Source organism: Bombus flavifrons, chromosome 11, assembly GCF_040668555.2.
Source record: "Bombus flavifrons isolate JBK064 chromosome 11, iyBomFlav1_principal, whole genome shotgun sequence".
Taxonomy (NCBI): Eukaryota; Metazoa; Arthropoda; class Insecta; order Hymenoptera; family Apidae; genus Bombus; species Bombus flavifrons.
Window position 1 is genome coordinate 7,914,410 of NC_138452.1, and position 13,626 is coordinate 7,928,035.

General features: G+C 31.1%; 1 protein-coding gene across 1 annotated transcript; it reads right to left on the reverse strand.

Moving 5' to 3' along the window:
* Positions 1-2,351: 2,351 nt before the first annotated feature.
* On the reverse strand, positions 2,352-12,248 carry LOC138185123 (putative fatty acyl-CoA reductase CG5065). Its single transcript, XM_069123818.1, has 8 exons — positions 12,123-12,248; positions 11,910-12,030; positions 6,026-6,233; positions 4,304-4,543; positions 3,876-4,140; positions 3,350-3,652; positions 2,990-3,197; positions 2,352-2,906 (listed from the first exon to the last, which is right to left on the reverse strand). Exons 3-8 carry the CDS (start codon positions 6,218-6,220, stop codon positions 2,603-2,605), a joined length of 1,515 nt encoding a protein of 504 aa, XP_068979919.1. The 5' UTR covers positions 6,221-6,233; positions 11,910-12,030; positions 12,123-12,248; the 3' UTR covers positions 2,352-2,602.
* Positions 12,249-13,626: the final 1,378 nt, after the last annotated feature.

A 13,626-nucleotide genomic window follows, 5' to 3' on the forward strand; every position in this document is an offset into this window, starting at 1 on the left:
AATTGATTAACATTTATATATAAGAAAATAATGCCATTAGCAAATTTAGTATGCTATAGGACGAACATTAAAATTATAGTAATAAAAAATATTTGTTAAATGGTTAAATTTGCGGGGGGAAATATTTGGAAATTTAAATTCTGAGAAAGCCTTGTTTTTATTAATAAATACCCTATTCTTTATTAATACGAAAAAATATTCTTATTAATAAAGAATATTCACATTTTAGTTTTCTCATAAATATTGTGATTACCATTCACAAATTTTGACCAACAATTAGATTGTCGATCAAATAATGTTGACCTGTGTTAATTGATCCAATTTTACTTTCTTAACCTATCTATTAGAGTAGAGAAAAGTATACGGAATGATTTCCTAATAGTGGTACACAGCTCTTCTTACATTTATTGTACAAAGCAAATACTTTGAATTTTTAACTAAATTTGATTTATAAGTGCGAAACACATTAATTAAAGTATTATAATAAGCCAATGCTTGATTAGCTTTTTCATGCAAAAGCTAAAATGTTGACCATTACAAGTAGCAAGAAATGAAGAATTTCTTACATAATTGTTCGAGACAGGTTGACCTCAAGCGAGAAATGAAGGACAGTTATTTATATATCATTACTTATAGCGGTATCACAATTATTGCGAAATCTCTGAAATTTTTGGGGTTATATTAATTATTTAAGGTTATACACGTTCTAGTGACAATTTGTCGCGCGTCAATTTTACTGCTTACGAAAGAGCATTCGTTTCTATGGACGTTCGCGCATTTGGCGACGTGACTGCAGAGCGACTTCTTTGTTATTAGCAGAAGAAGAACTTAATATTTGTTTGATGCGATCGTTTGATTATAACTAATGCAGACATAGCCTTACATTAGAATGATCTTAAACTAGTTTGTCTTTACAATTATTAAAAATATTCAGGTGATTTCATAAATATTAACGTTTACTTCTATTGACAACGTATATTTATCTATTGTTATCATATTGCTTCAATTACAATTAACCTAACACTATATAAATGATCAAATAATTACCGTTGTTTTTCTCACTGTTAAGACTGACAGAATTTAAGCGAAGCAACATTTTTAAGAAAGGTGACTTAACAGATTACTTATTTAAGCATAACCTACCTAGCATTTGTTTGCTCGTTAATATTTAAGATGACTTGTTTATTATAAAGACAAATAGAAAGAAATGAAGAATATTACCATATATAAATAATAAAATGTTTACTGTCTTTCTCTTAATGTTAAAAGTGACAAAATTTAAGAAAAGAGAAGTTTTTAGGTACGAAACAGAGGTACGAAAGACGTAGTAACAAAAAGTAAAAGTGCGATCATGAGGAATGACGCGGAGCGAAAGCGTGCGTGCACGAGCAATCTTTATTCAAAAAGAAACGCGCCAGCACACCTGTAGCGATGGTTGAAGAGTGAGGGCTGTACCGCAAAAGTAAAAGTGAAAATGGTAATGTTGGGAGAGGAGGGAGAAGAAGGAACGCACGTGCACGAGTGAGAATGAAAGAGGACGAGTGCTACAGTGTCATGTTTCGACATCTTTGGGGTATTACCGTGTTCGCAATGTGCTTCGTCATTTTTCGTTTAGTCTTCGTTTTCGCCTGAAGGTAGTCATTGTCATCAGTTGATCCAAGATGCATCACAAAAATATAGGGTCGAATTATTCACGCCCATTGACTGGTATTTGTATTAGTCGTTATTTTTGTTGAATTTATTTCTCTACATTCAAGGTTAGGTCTAGTTAAAAATGATATTAGGGTTATCAATATTATTTAAGCGTTATTCTTTCTATGATTTCTTGTTTAATTCATTTCTAACCTGTTAACTATGCTTCCCTTTAATTAAGAACTTATATAGTCAAAATTTTGATTTCATTAATGTAGGTAAATTAATTAAAACGGATGGAAGACTCTTAAATAAGAATATTTTTCGTTAGAATATTAGCAATTCGAATGATGTGTCAACTCGTTTTCCTCAGTTTACAGGTTAACATTTCATTGAATATTTATGTCATTCTTAATGCCAAATAAAAGTAGTAAATAGATCTACAATATAATTTACATTTAAATATTTTACGAATTCTATGAATATTTTTATGAATCTATCAGTAGAAGATTCATATTTTTTCTGACATTCGTGCAGAATCTTTGTTCGTATCGATAATTTAAATGGTCATTCTTATGTAACTTTATAGACTAGTCAGGTAATTTCGATTCTTATGTAACGGGCGTAACAATGTAGCAGACTTTATCGAGCCGATTATGGACTTGGTAATGCCCGAAATGTTGATAGAAGTGGATAATACATTCTTAAATACAGAAATTACAAAATAGAAGCTTCGTCTTAATATTATATTTCCAAACACTTTCAAAAGTTATAAAAAGCCAACATATTTTTATCCTATATACAATTTTTTTCGCCTAAATTTTCGCCTACACCTTAATTAAATATTTCAGCCCAGAAATATTTGTAAATATTTTCTATTTCATCAACAAAAAGAAATAAAAACAAACAAATATTGCCTTATTGGGTGGTCAATTTGAATTTATTTTAGAATATTTAAATCTTGGGAAATCTAGATCTCGTTAACCTCAAAGACGGCCGCAATTCGTTCTTCAAACGAGTATATCCACAAATATATAAACCACGCGAAAAAAATCGCGAGGCCAATTTTAACCAACCAATCGGCGAAATACAAATACCTAAGAACTTTTCGTGCACGAGGTATTGTTGAAAGATCGTCTTTCAAACAATACTGTCTGGTGCCTAATATATAGATTGACATGTATTCATCCCAATCTATTCCTGTTGTATCTATAAAGAACTCTTCTTTATCGGAGGAATTCATTTCAGACTGCAATTCTTTCATACGATCGTTCCTGAAAGGAGAAAACGAAATTTTTAGTCATTTGCATCTTATTATCGTATTATTATTATGTTATTTTATAATGAACGTAATTACGGAAAGTTCCATTGTTTGGTAGTATAATATTGTATCAGTTTAATACCAAGATTAATTCTGTTATGCACTTTTATTAAAAACGGTTTATTTCCAGTTAGAAGAACTAAAATATCTATGAAAAGTGCAGGTATATAATGAAATAAGATCACACGCAACCAGTGAAACCACTTTAATGTAGTGAGACTTCCACCGGGATACCAAAGCACACCTTAAACAAAATTTCTAAGTTATTCATTTTATTCTTTTATTCCATACCGTATAAATATAAAACAGATACTATTGAATAAAATAAACGAAAGTACATTTTAGTTAGAAGTGGATAGATTAATTCAAACAGTATATTATTCTTCCCTCACTAACCTGTAAAGGGATACATTGTGGTATATTTCTTGCCAGTATCTACAGCCCAACCCCAAGAAATTGAGTTTTCAATACCATCGGTAACGTTCATAAATAGTGGTTTCTTAGAGTTTTCTCTCCCTACTTTCCATGCTAGTACAATAATCGCATTAACTGCAATGTCACAGGGAATTATGTTCATTTTGTAATTGTAGTTACAAAGCACCGATCGAACTACCCCTTTTCCAGCAGCTACCATTAAACCTGTTGGCCCATTCAAGTTATCTACCCAACCAGGTTTTGGTTCTTTCCATGATGCAACCACTAAAATTAAAATTGACGTTGAATTAAAATTTACATAATAATTAAATCTATAACGTACTAGACATATGCATTATATTATAAGCATATTTATTTTGAAATCATATAACGATCATAGGGGAAGAATACAGTAAGTCGTGTTCTCCATTTTTTTTATGGGAGAACAGTTTCAAAATTCAGTATATTTGACATATAATAGTACATGTTATCAAAATTGCGCATTTACCTATCGAAGGTCTTGCAATCCCTGCAGGCACGCCACATTTCTGCACCAAATCTTCAGCGAGTCCCTTGCTAAAGGAGTAGGTGTTCGGTAATCCTCGTAGCACTGTCGGTGTCATTAGTTCCAGAAAGTCATCTGGTCTAGTGTTTACCATTTCTATGATCTCTTCGGGGTCCATATTACACGGATAATATTTTTCTTCAAGTACAGGCTCATTGCAGTGACAGTACGAAGTAGAAACGTGAATGAAGGATTTTAAATGAGGCAGCTATGAATAATATATCTTTAAACTTCCCTTATTACGAATCAAAAAGGTAGTGAAACAAATTTTATTATAATTATAACATGTAATAATTCTATTATAATACATAGCATAAAAGTAAGAAATTTTAAATATTCATGATAATATATTAAAATGAATAAGTATTTACCTGTTTCACAAGATCTGTAACATTTTTGGTACCAAAAGTATTTATCGTTACCGCTTCTTTAAGCGTTAAGTCAAACTTGACGTTTGCTGCCATGTGGAAGACAACAGAGACTTCATCCATTAATCTCTGCTTATCGGCGGTCGATAAGGCAAGATCCTTACAAGTTGTATCACCTGGTATCAATATAATCTTTTCCAATTTCTCAGGATGTTTTTCTTCAATCATTTTAAGTGGAATTTCCTAAAAAATCAATCGAAAATTGATCTATAATTATAAATTGTAACATGAATATAATAAATTGATAATATATAAAAGAAATAGAAATATTTCATAATAACATACATGATCGAGATTATCAAATATGAATAAACAATTATTCCAATACTCAATCCTTTTTACTCATTGAATACATTAAGAGGAGATATAAAAAAAGATTAGATCGTGAACGAGAAAAAAAATTACTTACTATGTAAAAGTGCTGTTTAATGATTTACCTATAAATGCATTTACGTTTTTTTTACCGTGAATATATTTATTTCTACTGGTTTTCTAGAACACGTAAAAAATGTATACACTGAAATTATCATATACCATAAACTCAACCGTACCTTTCATTTTCGTTGACACGTATTAGAAGTGCCATTTATCGAATTGTCAATATAAATTGACAATTTTTGTACCACTGTTGCATAATATTAACTAGAGCCACAAAACGATAAGTTTAATGTAGAAATAGAAATTTGCTCTTCTGTTATTTCTCCACTAGATTTATGATATTTTTTATATGGTCTGTGTTATTTACTGTTAATACTGAATAGTACTGTTTATACTGAATAGTACTGTTAATCAAATAGTCAATTTTATGACAAGAGAAATAACGCAAACTATTAATTACATTGGAAAAGAAAAAATTTCAAATACATTTATATACTATAAAAATATCGTAAAACAGATAGTTGCGTGATTTCCGTAATAATCTGCAAAATAACCTTTGAATCGATTGCGGTGCCTTATAATCGATGAATGATTACAATCCAATGGCCTACAGCGTGAATGATAGGTATATACGTTTTCTTCCTATCTCGTGTTACTGGTAACATTAGTCATGCTGCGCGGCAACCATCTACGTGTGATATACGTTGCACATATCACAACAAAGGGTGTCATAAAGAACAACAGAAGCAAATAGATTTTATGTCATTAGAATTAAATAACTTTTATCAATTTTTTACTTCTTCGCAGAATCTATTATCTGCAGGTGCAGTTTAATGTCGTCAAAAGGAGGTCGAAAAAAAACGATGACGCGAAGCAATAAAAAATTCTCAGTAAACAAGCACACGCATTAAATTGAAATCGATTTATCTAAGATTCCAAATACCAGATTCCGATTGAATACATGTGTGAAAAAAACGACGAAGTCTCTAAAGTTCTACTCCCTCCTTAAACGGTAAAACAGTTCGATGTTGTTGCATTGGTAACTGAACGTCTAATGAAAAAAGAGGACAGAGATAAGTTTAAAATCTCTAACGTCTCATCAATTTCTCAAACAGCATATGCACAAAATATCTTAACATTATCCCGTGAAGCTTTAAACTGGGCAATTTACACATCTTTCAGAAAAGAAATGTCGTTTCGTTTCTGATTTAAATTATGCTCGTAGAAGTTATTTGAATCCGTCATGAGTTACGATAATTTCTTGGAATAATTCAAACTACATCATACCTGCATCATGAGCTTCAACCGTGATTGTGGATCGACATCTTTCTTCTTCCTGACCAAGACGTAAATGTTGCCAAGGTCATGGCAGCTCAACAATAGTTTGTAAATTAGGACTTTTCCCATAAATCCGGAACCACCTGTGACGAACACGTTTCGACCTTGGAACCAGGCAGACACCGATGCTACGTCTGATGCCATATTTCAGGGAATGCTGGGCAAAAAGATGACAATAAAAGGAAACAGAAAAAGTGGTTGGACGTGTTTATAAAAGATAACTGCGCTCGTATAAATATTTTTATTTTATATTTTCCTCGTCTTGTTATTGTCGAAAATATCTTTTGAGATAGAGCGAGAAAGAGAGAGTCTATTTTCGAGTAAATTTATGGACGAGATTCTTTTTTCATCGAGACGTATTCTAGATGCTCTTCTCACCTTCATTCGATATTCATTTGAACATACGTAAGATTCGTTATATAACACCGCTGCGTTCTTTGAGTTATTTTCGAGCAAATCGTATTTTTCTACCGTTAAAATTTGTTTCTTAAATTTAAGGAAAATGTAAAAGACTCGTTCTTGTGCTTCGATATTGCGCTAAAGAAAGATTGCTGTTTATACGTTAATAGCTCCTTAGCGCGTTGAAAGCTTTGAAAGTAAATGAGTCCGAGGATTATGGAAATAGCATTTACGAGAAGAATCTCGCCGTGAAGAAAATTTTCCCCGTGTTCCTCACGAACCATTATTCAAATGCAAAATAAAGCGATCGTTTATAGAAATTTATTTAGGTAATAATATTTCTAATTATTTAAATTATATTATATAGAAAGTAATTTGTAATAGTATTTAGTACAATTCGACTAGGTTCGAATAAAATTAGAATAATTTAGTTAAAAATACACCAGTTGTATGTTAATCTGCTTCGTTGCCTTTATTTAATCATTGCAATTTCCTTTGAGTTTCATTACGCATATCAGCGATCAAATCCAATCAATAATGTGAATGTTATTATTCATTTAATCGCTTCGAGTCTGATATCGCCCGATTGGAGCAATTAAATTTGTATATATTTGCATTGTCTACAAATCGACGATTGTGAAATTGTAGTTCCATATATATTTATAACACTAATTGATGCACTTTGACATATTTTTCGACGTGTTCTGCGCGTCTCATTCGTGTTATTTTAGAAGGAAACCATACAATTTTCTCCATTAATAATTTGCACATAATAATATATTTACCTATGTTTCAATAATATTTACAAATTTCATTCAATCTTATTAAATAATTGGAATTAATGGAAATGTAAATTTTCCCATGCATTCGCTCAAAGAAGAAATTCTTACTATGATTTTTACGATGCTGACAATTTTAATCGGATTTTCATATATCGATATGAAATTTTAAAAATCTTGGAATCATCGGAAATCCATAATTCATGTGACAAAATGACCGCTCGATCTTGGTTATTCATGCGAGAATAAGAATTTGCGCGTATTATTATCGATAAAATTAGCACACGGATTAAATCGATGATATTTTAGACGACATCGTATTCGAATTGCAAAACGAGAAACGTGTGCTTTTTTTAATTTTTTCCCATTCAAAAAGTTCCATTCAAGTTAAACATTCATGGAAATTACTATCTTTTCGAGTTATGGGCTAAATATTATAAAAACCTTGCACATGATATACAAGTAAGATATTCGACGAACATTAACTTTCCTGTTGATAAAGTCGATTAATTAACTAACGTACTGTTGTTTATTACGTTCAGAAATTGTTCTTTATTTCTTTTTTTTTTTCGAAAAACTAATGCTTTCGAGATATATCACTTTCGAAACAAGGATATGTAAAGCACCTGTTATTATTATTCATGAAACGGCATAGACACGCTATAGACCAGCCATCTCTTCACATTATTATTAGCAATTCACGAACATTGTTATATATTCGCAACGTGTTGCGAGCATTTCTCTGGAATCTTGCTTGCTACTGTTCGTGCGTAGAATATCGATGAGAACAACAAAGACGTCTCGATCTGCTTTTTGATTTCGTGTACCGTGTATTATTCTATTATTTTATGGCGTAACGTAATCGAAAAATCGTCGGACTTTTCATCACCTGATTTAAGACGCGACTATTTTCGTTACTTGTAATCGAAATTAGAAACACACAAGTTCCTCCGTTAGCATAATAATTTTCTATAGTATATCACAACTGTCACTTCAATGATCAAAATGTGCAATTCATGACAAATATTTGTAATGAAATTTTCGTTTACGTTCTAACCGTCAGACATTTTACGTTATGACCGTGGTACGTTTATGCGAGATAATTTACAAAGCAAACCTTCAGCTTCGAAACCGGTTATTGAATCATATGCACTGTGCATAGCACATTAATTGGAGGTCTTCCTCCATTATATCCTTTTTCCTTTTCAAATTTATTAGATTTGCTAAATCTTGCTAAACTTTCGAATATTAGATTAGTAGATATGAATTAAGGAATTGATTCCTATTAATTGTCGATTTCTAGCGAAAACAGAGAAAACATTTTACTCTTTGCATCGTACAATTTAAACGAATCGTCGAATAGCAAGTAAAATTGAGCAACTTCCGTTAACTAGATGTTTTCTCTCGTGCAATTTTAATTTATAATCATTTATTATCAGTTTTTTGTTCATTACTGTCATCTTTTTTATAGCAAGTAATTTCTTATTTAACCATAATTAGTTTCTTACGATAATTTCTTATTTAACCATTATTGACGATGATCGTGTTAAAGACTGTAATTAAACAATTATCCACACGTACACCCTGTGTTCCATAAACAGAATTTTATCCCGACGGTACATTTTCAAAATTAACAAATTTCTCGCTTCAGTTCTTTCAATTTTTTACTGTAGATATCGAAACATGTTTTTTGCCGCGTAGTTGTCATTTATAATCGTCAACTGTCTTTTTTTTCATTACTGTTTCCTTTTTTGTAGCAAGCAATCGTTTCTTATTTAACGATCTTACGTTGTATCAAATCGATTTAATTTGCGTCTTACTGTAAACACTTTGCTTTCTAAGATAGTAACATATTTTTTAATTTGTCTGGCAAATAACGTCAAGTACGTATTCATAAACTGGTTTTTATTAGTGAAAACCTGTGGTATTATCTAACGCGCTACTGGCTGATGTGTTAATACGTTTAACCGACATATACTGGCATCTTTAAATATGTTCTATCGAGGAAAATATTTGGAAAAGACATTACATTATTAACCTTGGATCGGTGCACCGAGATAAAGTCAGATCCTTCATGTATTTCACTTCTTGATAGAACTTCCTATACGAATAAATAGATAGTGGTTTGTATATACAAGGTGGTTGGTAACTGGTGGTACAAGCGGAAAGGGGGTGATTCTATGCGAAAAAAGAAGTCGAAAATATAGAATAAAAATTTTTCGTTTGAGGCTTTGTTTTCGAGAAAATCGACTTTGAATTTTCGCTCGGTACGCGTGCACTTTATCACGTCTCGTTATAACGGATCTCACTGTAGATCGTTGTCTCGATGGAAAAATTAAAAAAAAATTAAAAAAAAAATTTTTATTCTATATTTTCGACTTCTTTTTTCGCGTAGAATTACCCCTTTCCGCTTGTACCATCAGTTACCAACCACCCTGTATATTATATTATACAGTCGAAAATATGGAATAACAATTTTTCTTAAATTTCTTTTTTTTTTTTTAAATTTTTCCATCGAGACAACGATCTACAGTGAGATCCGTTATAACGTACCGCACGCGTACCGAGCGAAAATTCAAAATCGATTTTCTCGAAAACAAAGCCTCAAACGAAAAATTTTTATTCTATATTTTCGACTTCTTTTTTCGCGTAGAATCACCCCCTTTCCGCTTGTACCATCAGTTACCAACCACCCTGTATATTATATTATACAGTCGAAAATATAGAATAAAAATTTTTTTTAAATTTCTTTTTTTTTTTAAATTTTTCCATCGAGACAACGATCTACAGTGAGATCCGTTATAACGTACCGCACGCGTACCGAGCGAAAATTCAAAATCGATTTTCTCGAAAACAAAGCCTCAAACGAAAAATTTTTATTCTATATTTTCGACTTCTTTTTTCGCGTAGAATCACCCCCTTTCCGCTTGTACCACCAGTTACCAACCATCCTGTATATATTTGATAGAATCTATTTGATATTTATATCATTTATAGAATATATCATTATCATTTAGATAAGTAAGTTCAAGTTACTACGGTCAAAAGAATGCCTTGAAATAAAAGTAACAGTGAAAATTATCTCTTTTTTTGTTTTACCTAATGAAAAACTTTCGTTATAATTTTTGGCAAAGCATTTCTATGCCTTCTACGTTTTCTTCTTACGTTTCTCAGATATCTTATCCCTTATTATTGTTATTTATTTGAATTTTTTTATTATTCCGGGAGAAAATCTTGGAATATCTCGCGTGAATTTTCTTGAATTTATGTATGAACTATATAATCGTATCATTTATACGCGCTAATTTTATCGATTGATGTCCTTCACAATCCAGTATCGGTTTAATTATTAAAATTATGTCAGGCATAGATCTTTAATTACAACTCTTACGTAGATTTTATTTATAATTAGTCGAAGCTTGATTATACTTGGTAATAAGGAGTTTGAATCGATAGCATTTTCTTTAGGTTCGATATAATTTTAGCTGTAATGCTCCTCCAATGCTTGCGAAATATCAGAATATTTTATTGGAAAGGACACAGGCTTACATCTAGTGTCATCCACTTTGACGAGTAAATAATTCCATTTCTTTTATTTCTAATGTTGTTTTATCATCCTTTTGTAATCGTGCTTGTCGTGATGCAAAAACAAAAAGCAATTCCTTGTGGGTAAGACCGCAGCATCGATTCTCAATTATCGTAAACACTTTAGTACTTTGGTTTCTACTGGTTGCAAACGCTTTTAAGTTCAACCTACGCAATGGTATTGAGGCCATTAGAGGATTACCTCAGGTACTTTTCTTTCGACTTAGACATTTTGCGAAATTTCATCCAGCCAATATATTGTTACACGATGCAATTCATTGGATTAGTTTCACTTGATAAAATCGAATAAGTCAATCGTACTATCGATTTTCCTTAAGCAATTAATAAAACAAGCGTTGTATAATTGTTGATTAATGTATCGTTCATTTAAAAAGCTGCTAAAATTATTCTATTGGCATTGCATAGGACAGAACCAATGGAAACGAATAATCGTACCATCGATAAAATTAAAAGAATTGTATCCTTTAAGAAATAAAAATTTCCATACTATATAAAGTTGTTTCCTTAACATTATAAATAAAATTATACGAGGAGAATAAAATAATAAATGCACAGTCGTATTTCAATCTCAATGAAAAACAATATCGATTTTGTCAGACACCTACATTTTCTTGGTAACTGAAGGTTGCTGTGTTAAGGGGCCCGCTGCACTTGTATTTGAATTATATGAATAATTTGAATAAAACAATAAAAACAAGCTCAGGATCGATCAAAATCGATTCACTTTTTCAAACTTTATAAATTCATGCTATAAATTTGAACTATAAATTCATAATCAACTAATATCAATAATAAACTTTTGTAATTTTGAATTTAAACCCTATATCTTTCTTCCTCTCAAATCCTTCGATTGTAAAAGGCTAATACTTATTCTCATAATAAATCAATGCAATTTATATGATCCAACCAATTACTTCATAATGTTCCAAATTTCCCGATTGATTTTTATTCATTATATATTATCAATTATTCTCCATAATTTACCAAACATAAATCTCAATGCATATCTTTCGTCTTAATTCGATATTATATTGTGCTCTAATACGTACCTAGTATATCACAGGAGCTGATTGACACAAAAAGTCCTCAACACGTACCGCTTAAGAACCGTTTTTCACAATTTGAGTTTATTAATAATATTTAAAAGCGACAAGAAAAGATGGACAGTATCTACAACAAAGAAATTACTATATACTATAGACTATCTTAAATGAAATAAATTCGAGCATAACGATCGCGGTGGCAAAACCAAAGAATGAGACCTTCGATCGCAGAAGAGGAGCGAAACGTTCTGACAGAGTTGCGTGCGCGTTCACTTGGTGTGCACTCGTCTGACGAGAATTTTATAGAATTCCAAGTACGATTAGGAAACCGGTAACTTTTCGAGTTATAGTAAAGATACGCGATTACCGACTGATCGTATCTGCTCATTTAGTTACAGTTCACCCCGCTCCGTATCTGTTATTACTTGTTGCATGATTCAACATTCGCCCCTGAAGAAGTCATTGTGTTTGTAGTCGAATTTTGGAGGTTACGTTCAAGGTAGACTGACTGAACAAAAGTGAACGTACCAATCCAGTCGAGTTGAGCATTGTGGCAGAAATGTTTTCGCATGACAAGATCCGGAACAATATTTAGGACGAAATAAACGAATTTCGAACAAGTTTTCTTCGGGGCTTCATAAACAAAGTATCTATTAAACAAAACAAAACACGAGTTCTTTTCATATTTCGCTTTATATATTAAAAAATATTATACAATGCAATATGTCTAGTTTTTAGTTTGCAAATTAGTAGAAGGCACGAAGAAGTCCATTTTTCATAAATCATTTATAATTTTAGTTAAAATTATCGTACAATATCGAGGCTTTGTGATAAGTATGTACTGGTCATATTAAAATATGGTACCAAATTTTGGATCGATGCGTTTAGTAGTTTTCGCACAATCAATTTGTCAACTTATGTAATGGAAAACCTTAAAGTTGCAATAAAAATGTATGAACTTATTTTTCTTTAGCCTCTGAGCTTGTACGTTATTTGGAAGACCTATATTTTGATATGTGGGTGTAAAGAGATTTTGTCATTCAAACACTTGGTCAAAATACAGTGATTATCATTTTTTGATTCAAAATCATTTGTTGCAAAATTATATTGTGAATAATAAATTATTTCTATAATGTTGATGTGTTAAACTTGCGTTATCATTTCTGTCATTATTTATTTTATTCTTTATTATTATATTACGCTGAAATTATATTATTATTTAGTTTAATTTATTTCAAAGTCTAACGTTTAAAATATTTTAGAAGTATAAAACAAACAAACTGCGTTTCCTATCTTGTTTTTACTTTCACTCCTCTGTCCTCTATTTCTTCTCGTCATCTTAATTGACTGTAACTAAAGAAGAGACCTTACATTACCTCATTAAGGACCAACGTTGTATTAAGATAACATTCCTTTAGAATTTTTTTTGACTCATTTATATTATTAAATTCTGTTTTCTAATGTTGTGACTTAGATGGAAATCACAAAGATGTGCTGAATATTTTTTTGTCAATTTCTTTTTCCACTTACATACCATGATTTTATAAAGTTCAAGATTATAATATTATTGTATCAGTTTCGAATTAATCCAGGTAGGCCCAAGAGTCCCTCTTTTTCGTAAAACTTCCAAATAAATTGAACTTGTTAATCAAATTTTTTAATTAAGGTATTGTTTGTTATTTACTTATTGCTCTAAGTATCCAGAAGAATAATGTTAAATGTT

Coding starts and splice junctions, on each gene's coding strand:
- LOC138185123 (XM_069123818.1), bottom strand. CDS start 6,220: ATGGCATCAGACGTAGCATCGGTGTCTGCCTGGTTCCAAGGTCGAAAC. Junction 4,141..4,303: donor TTACAGATCTTGTGAAACAG/GTAAATACTTAT, acceptor TATTATTCATAG/CTGCCTCATTTAAAATCCTT. Junction 3,198..3,349: donor CACAATGTATCCCTTTACAG/GTTAGTGAGGGA, acceptor ATTTTGTTTAAG/GTGTGCTTTGGTATCCCGGT.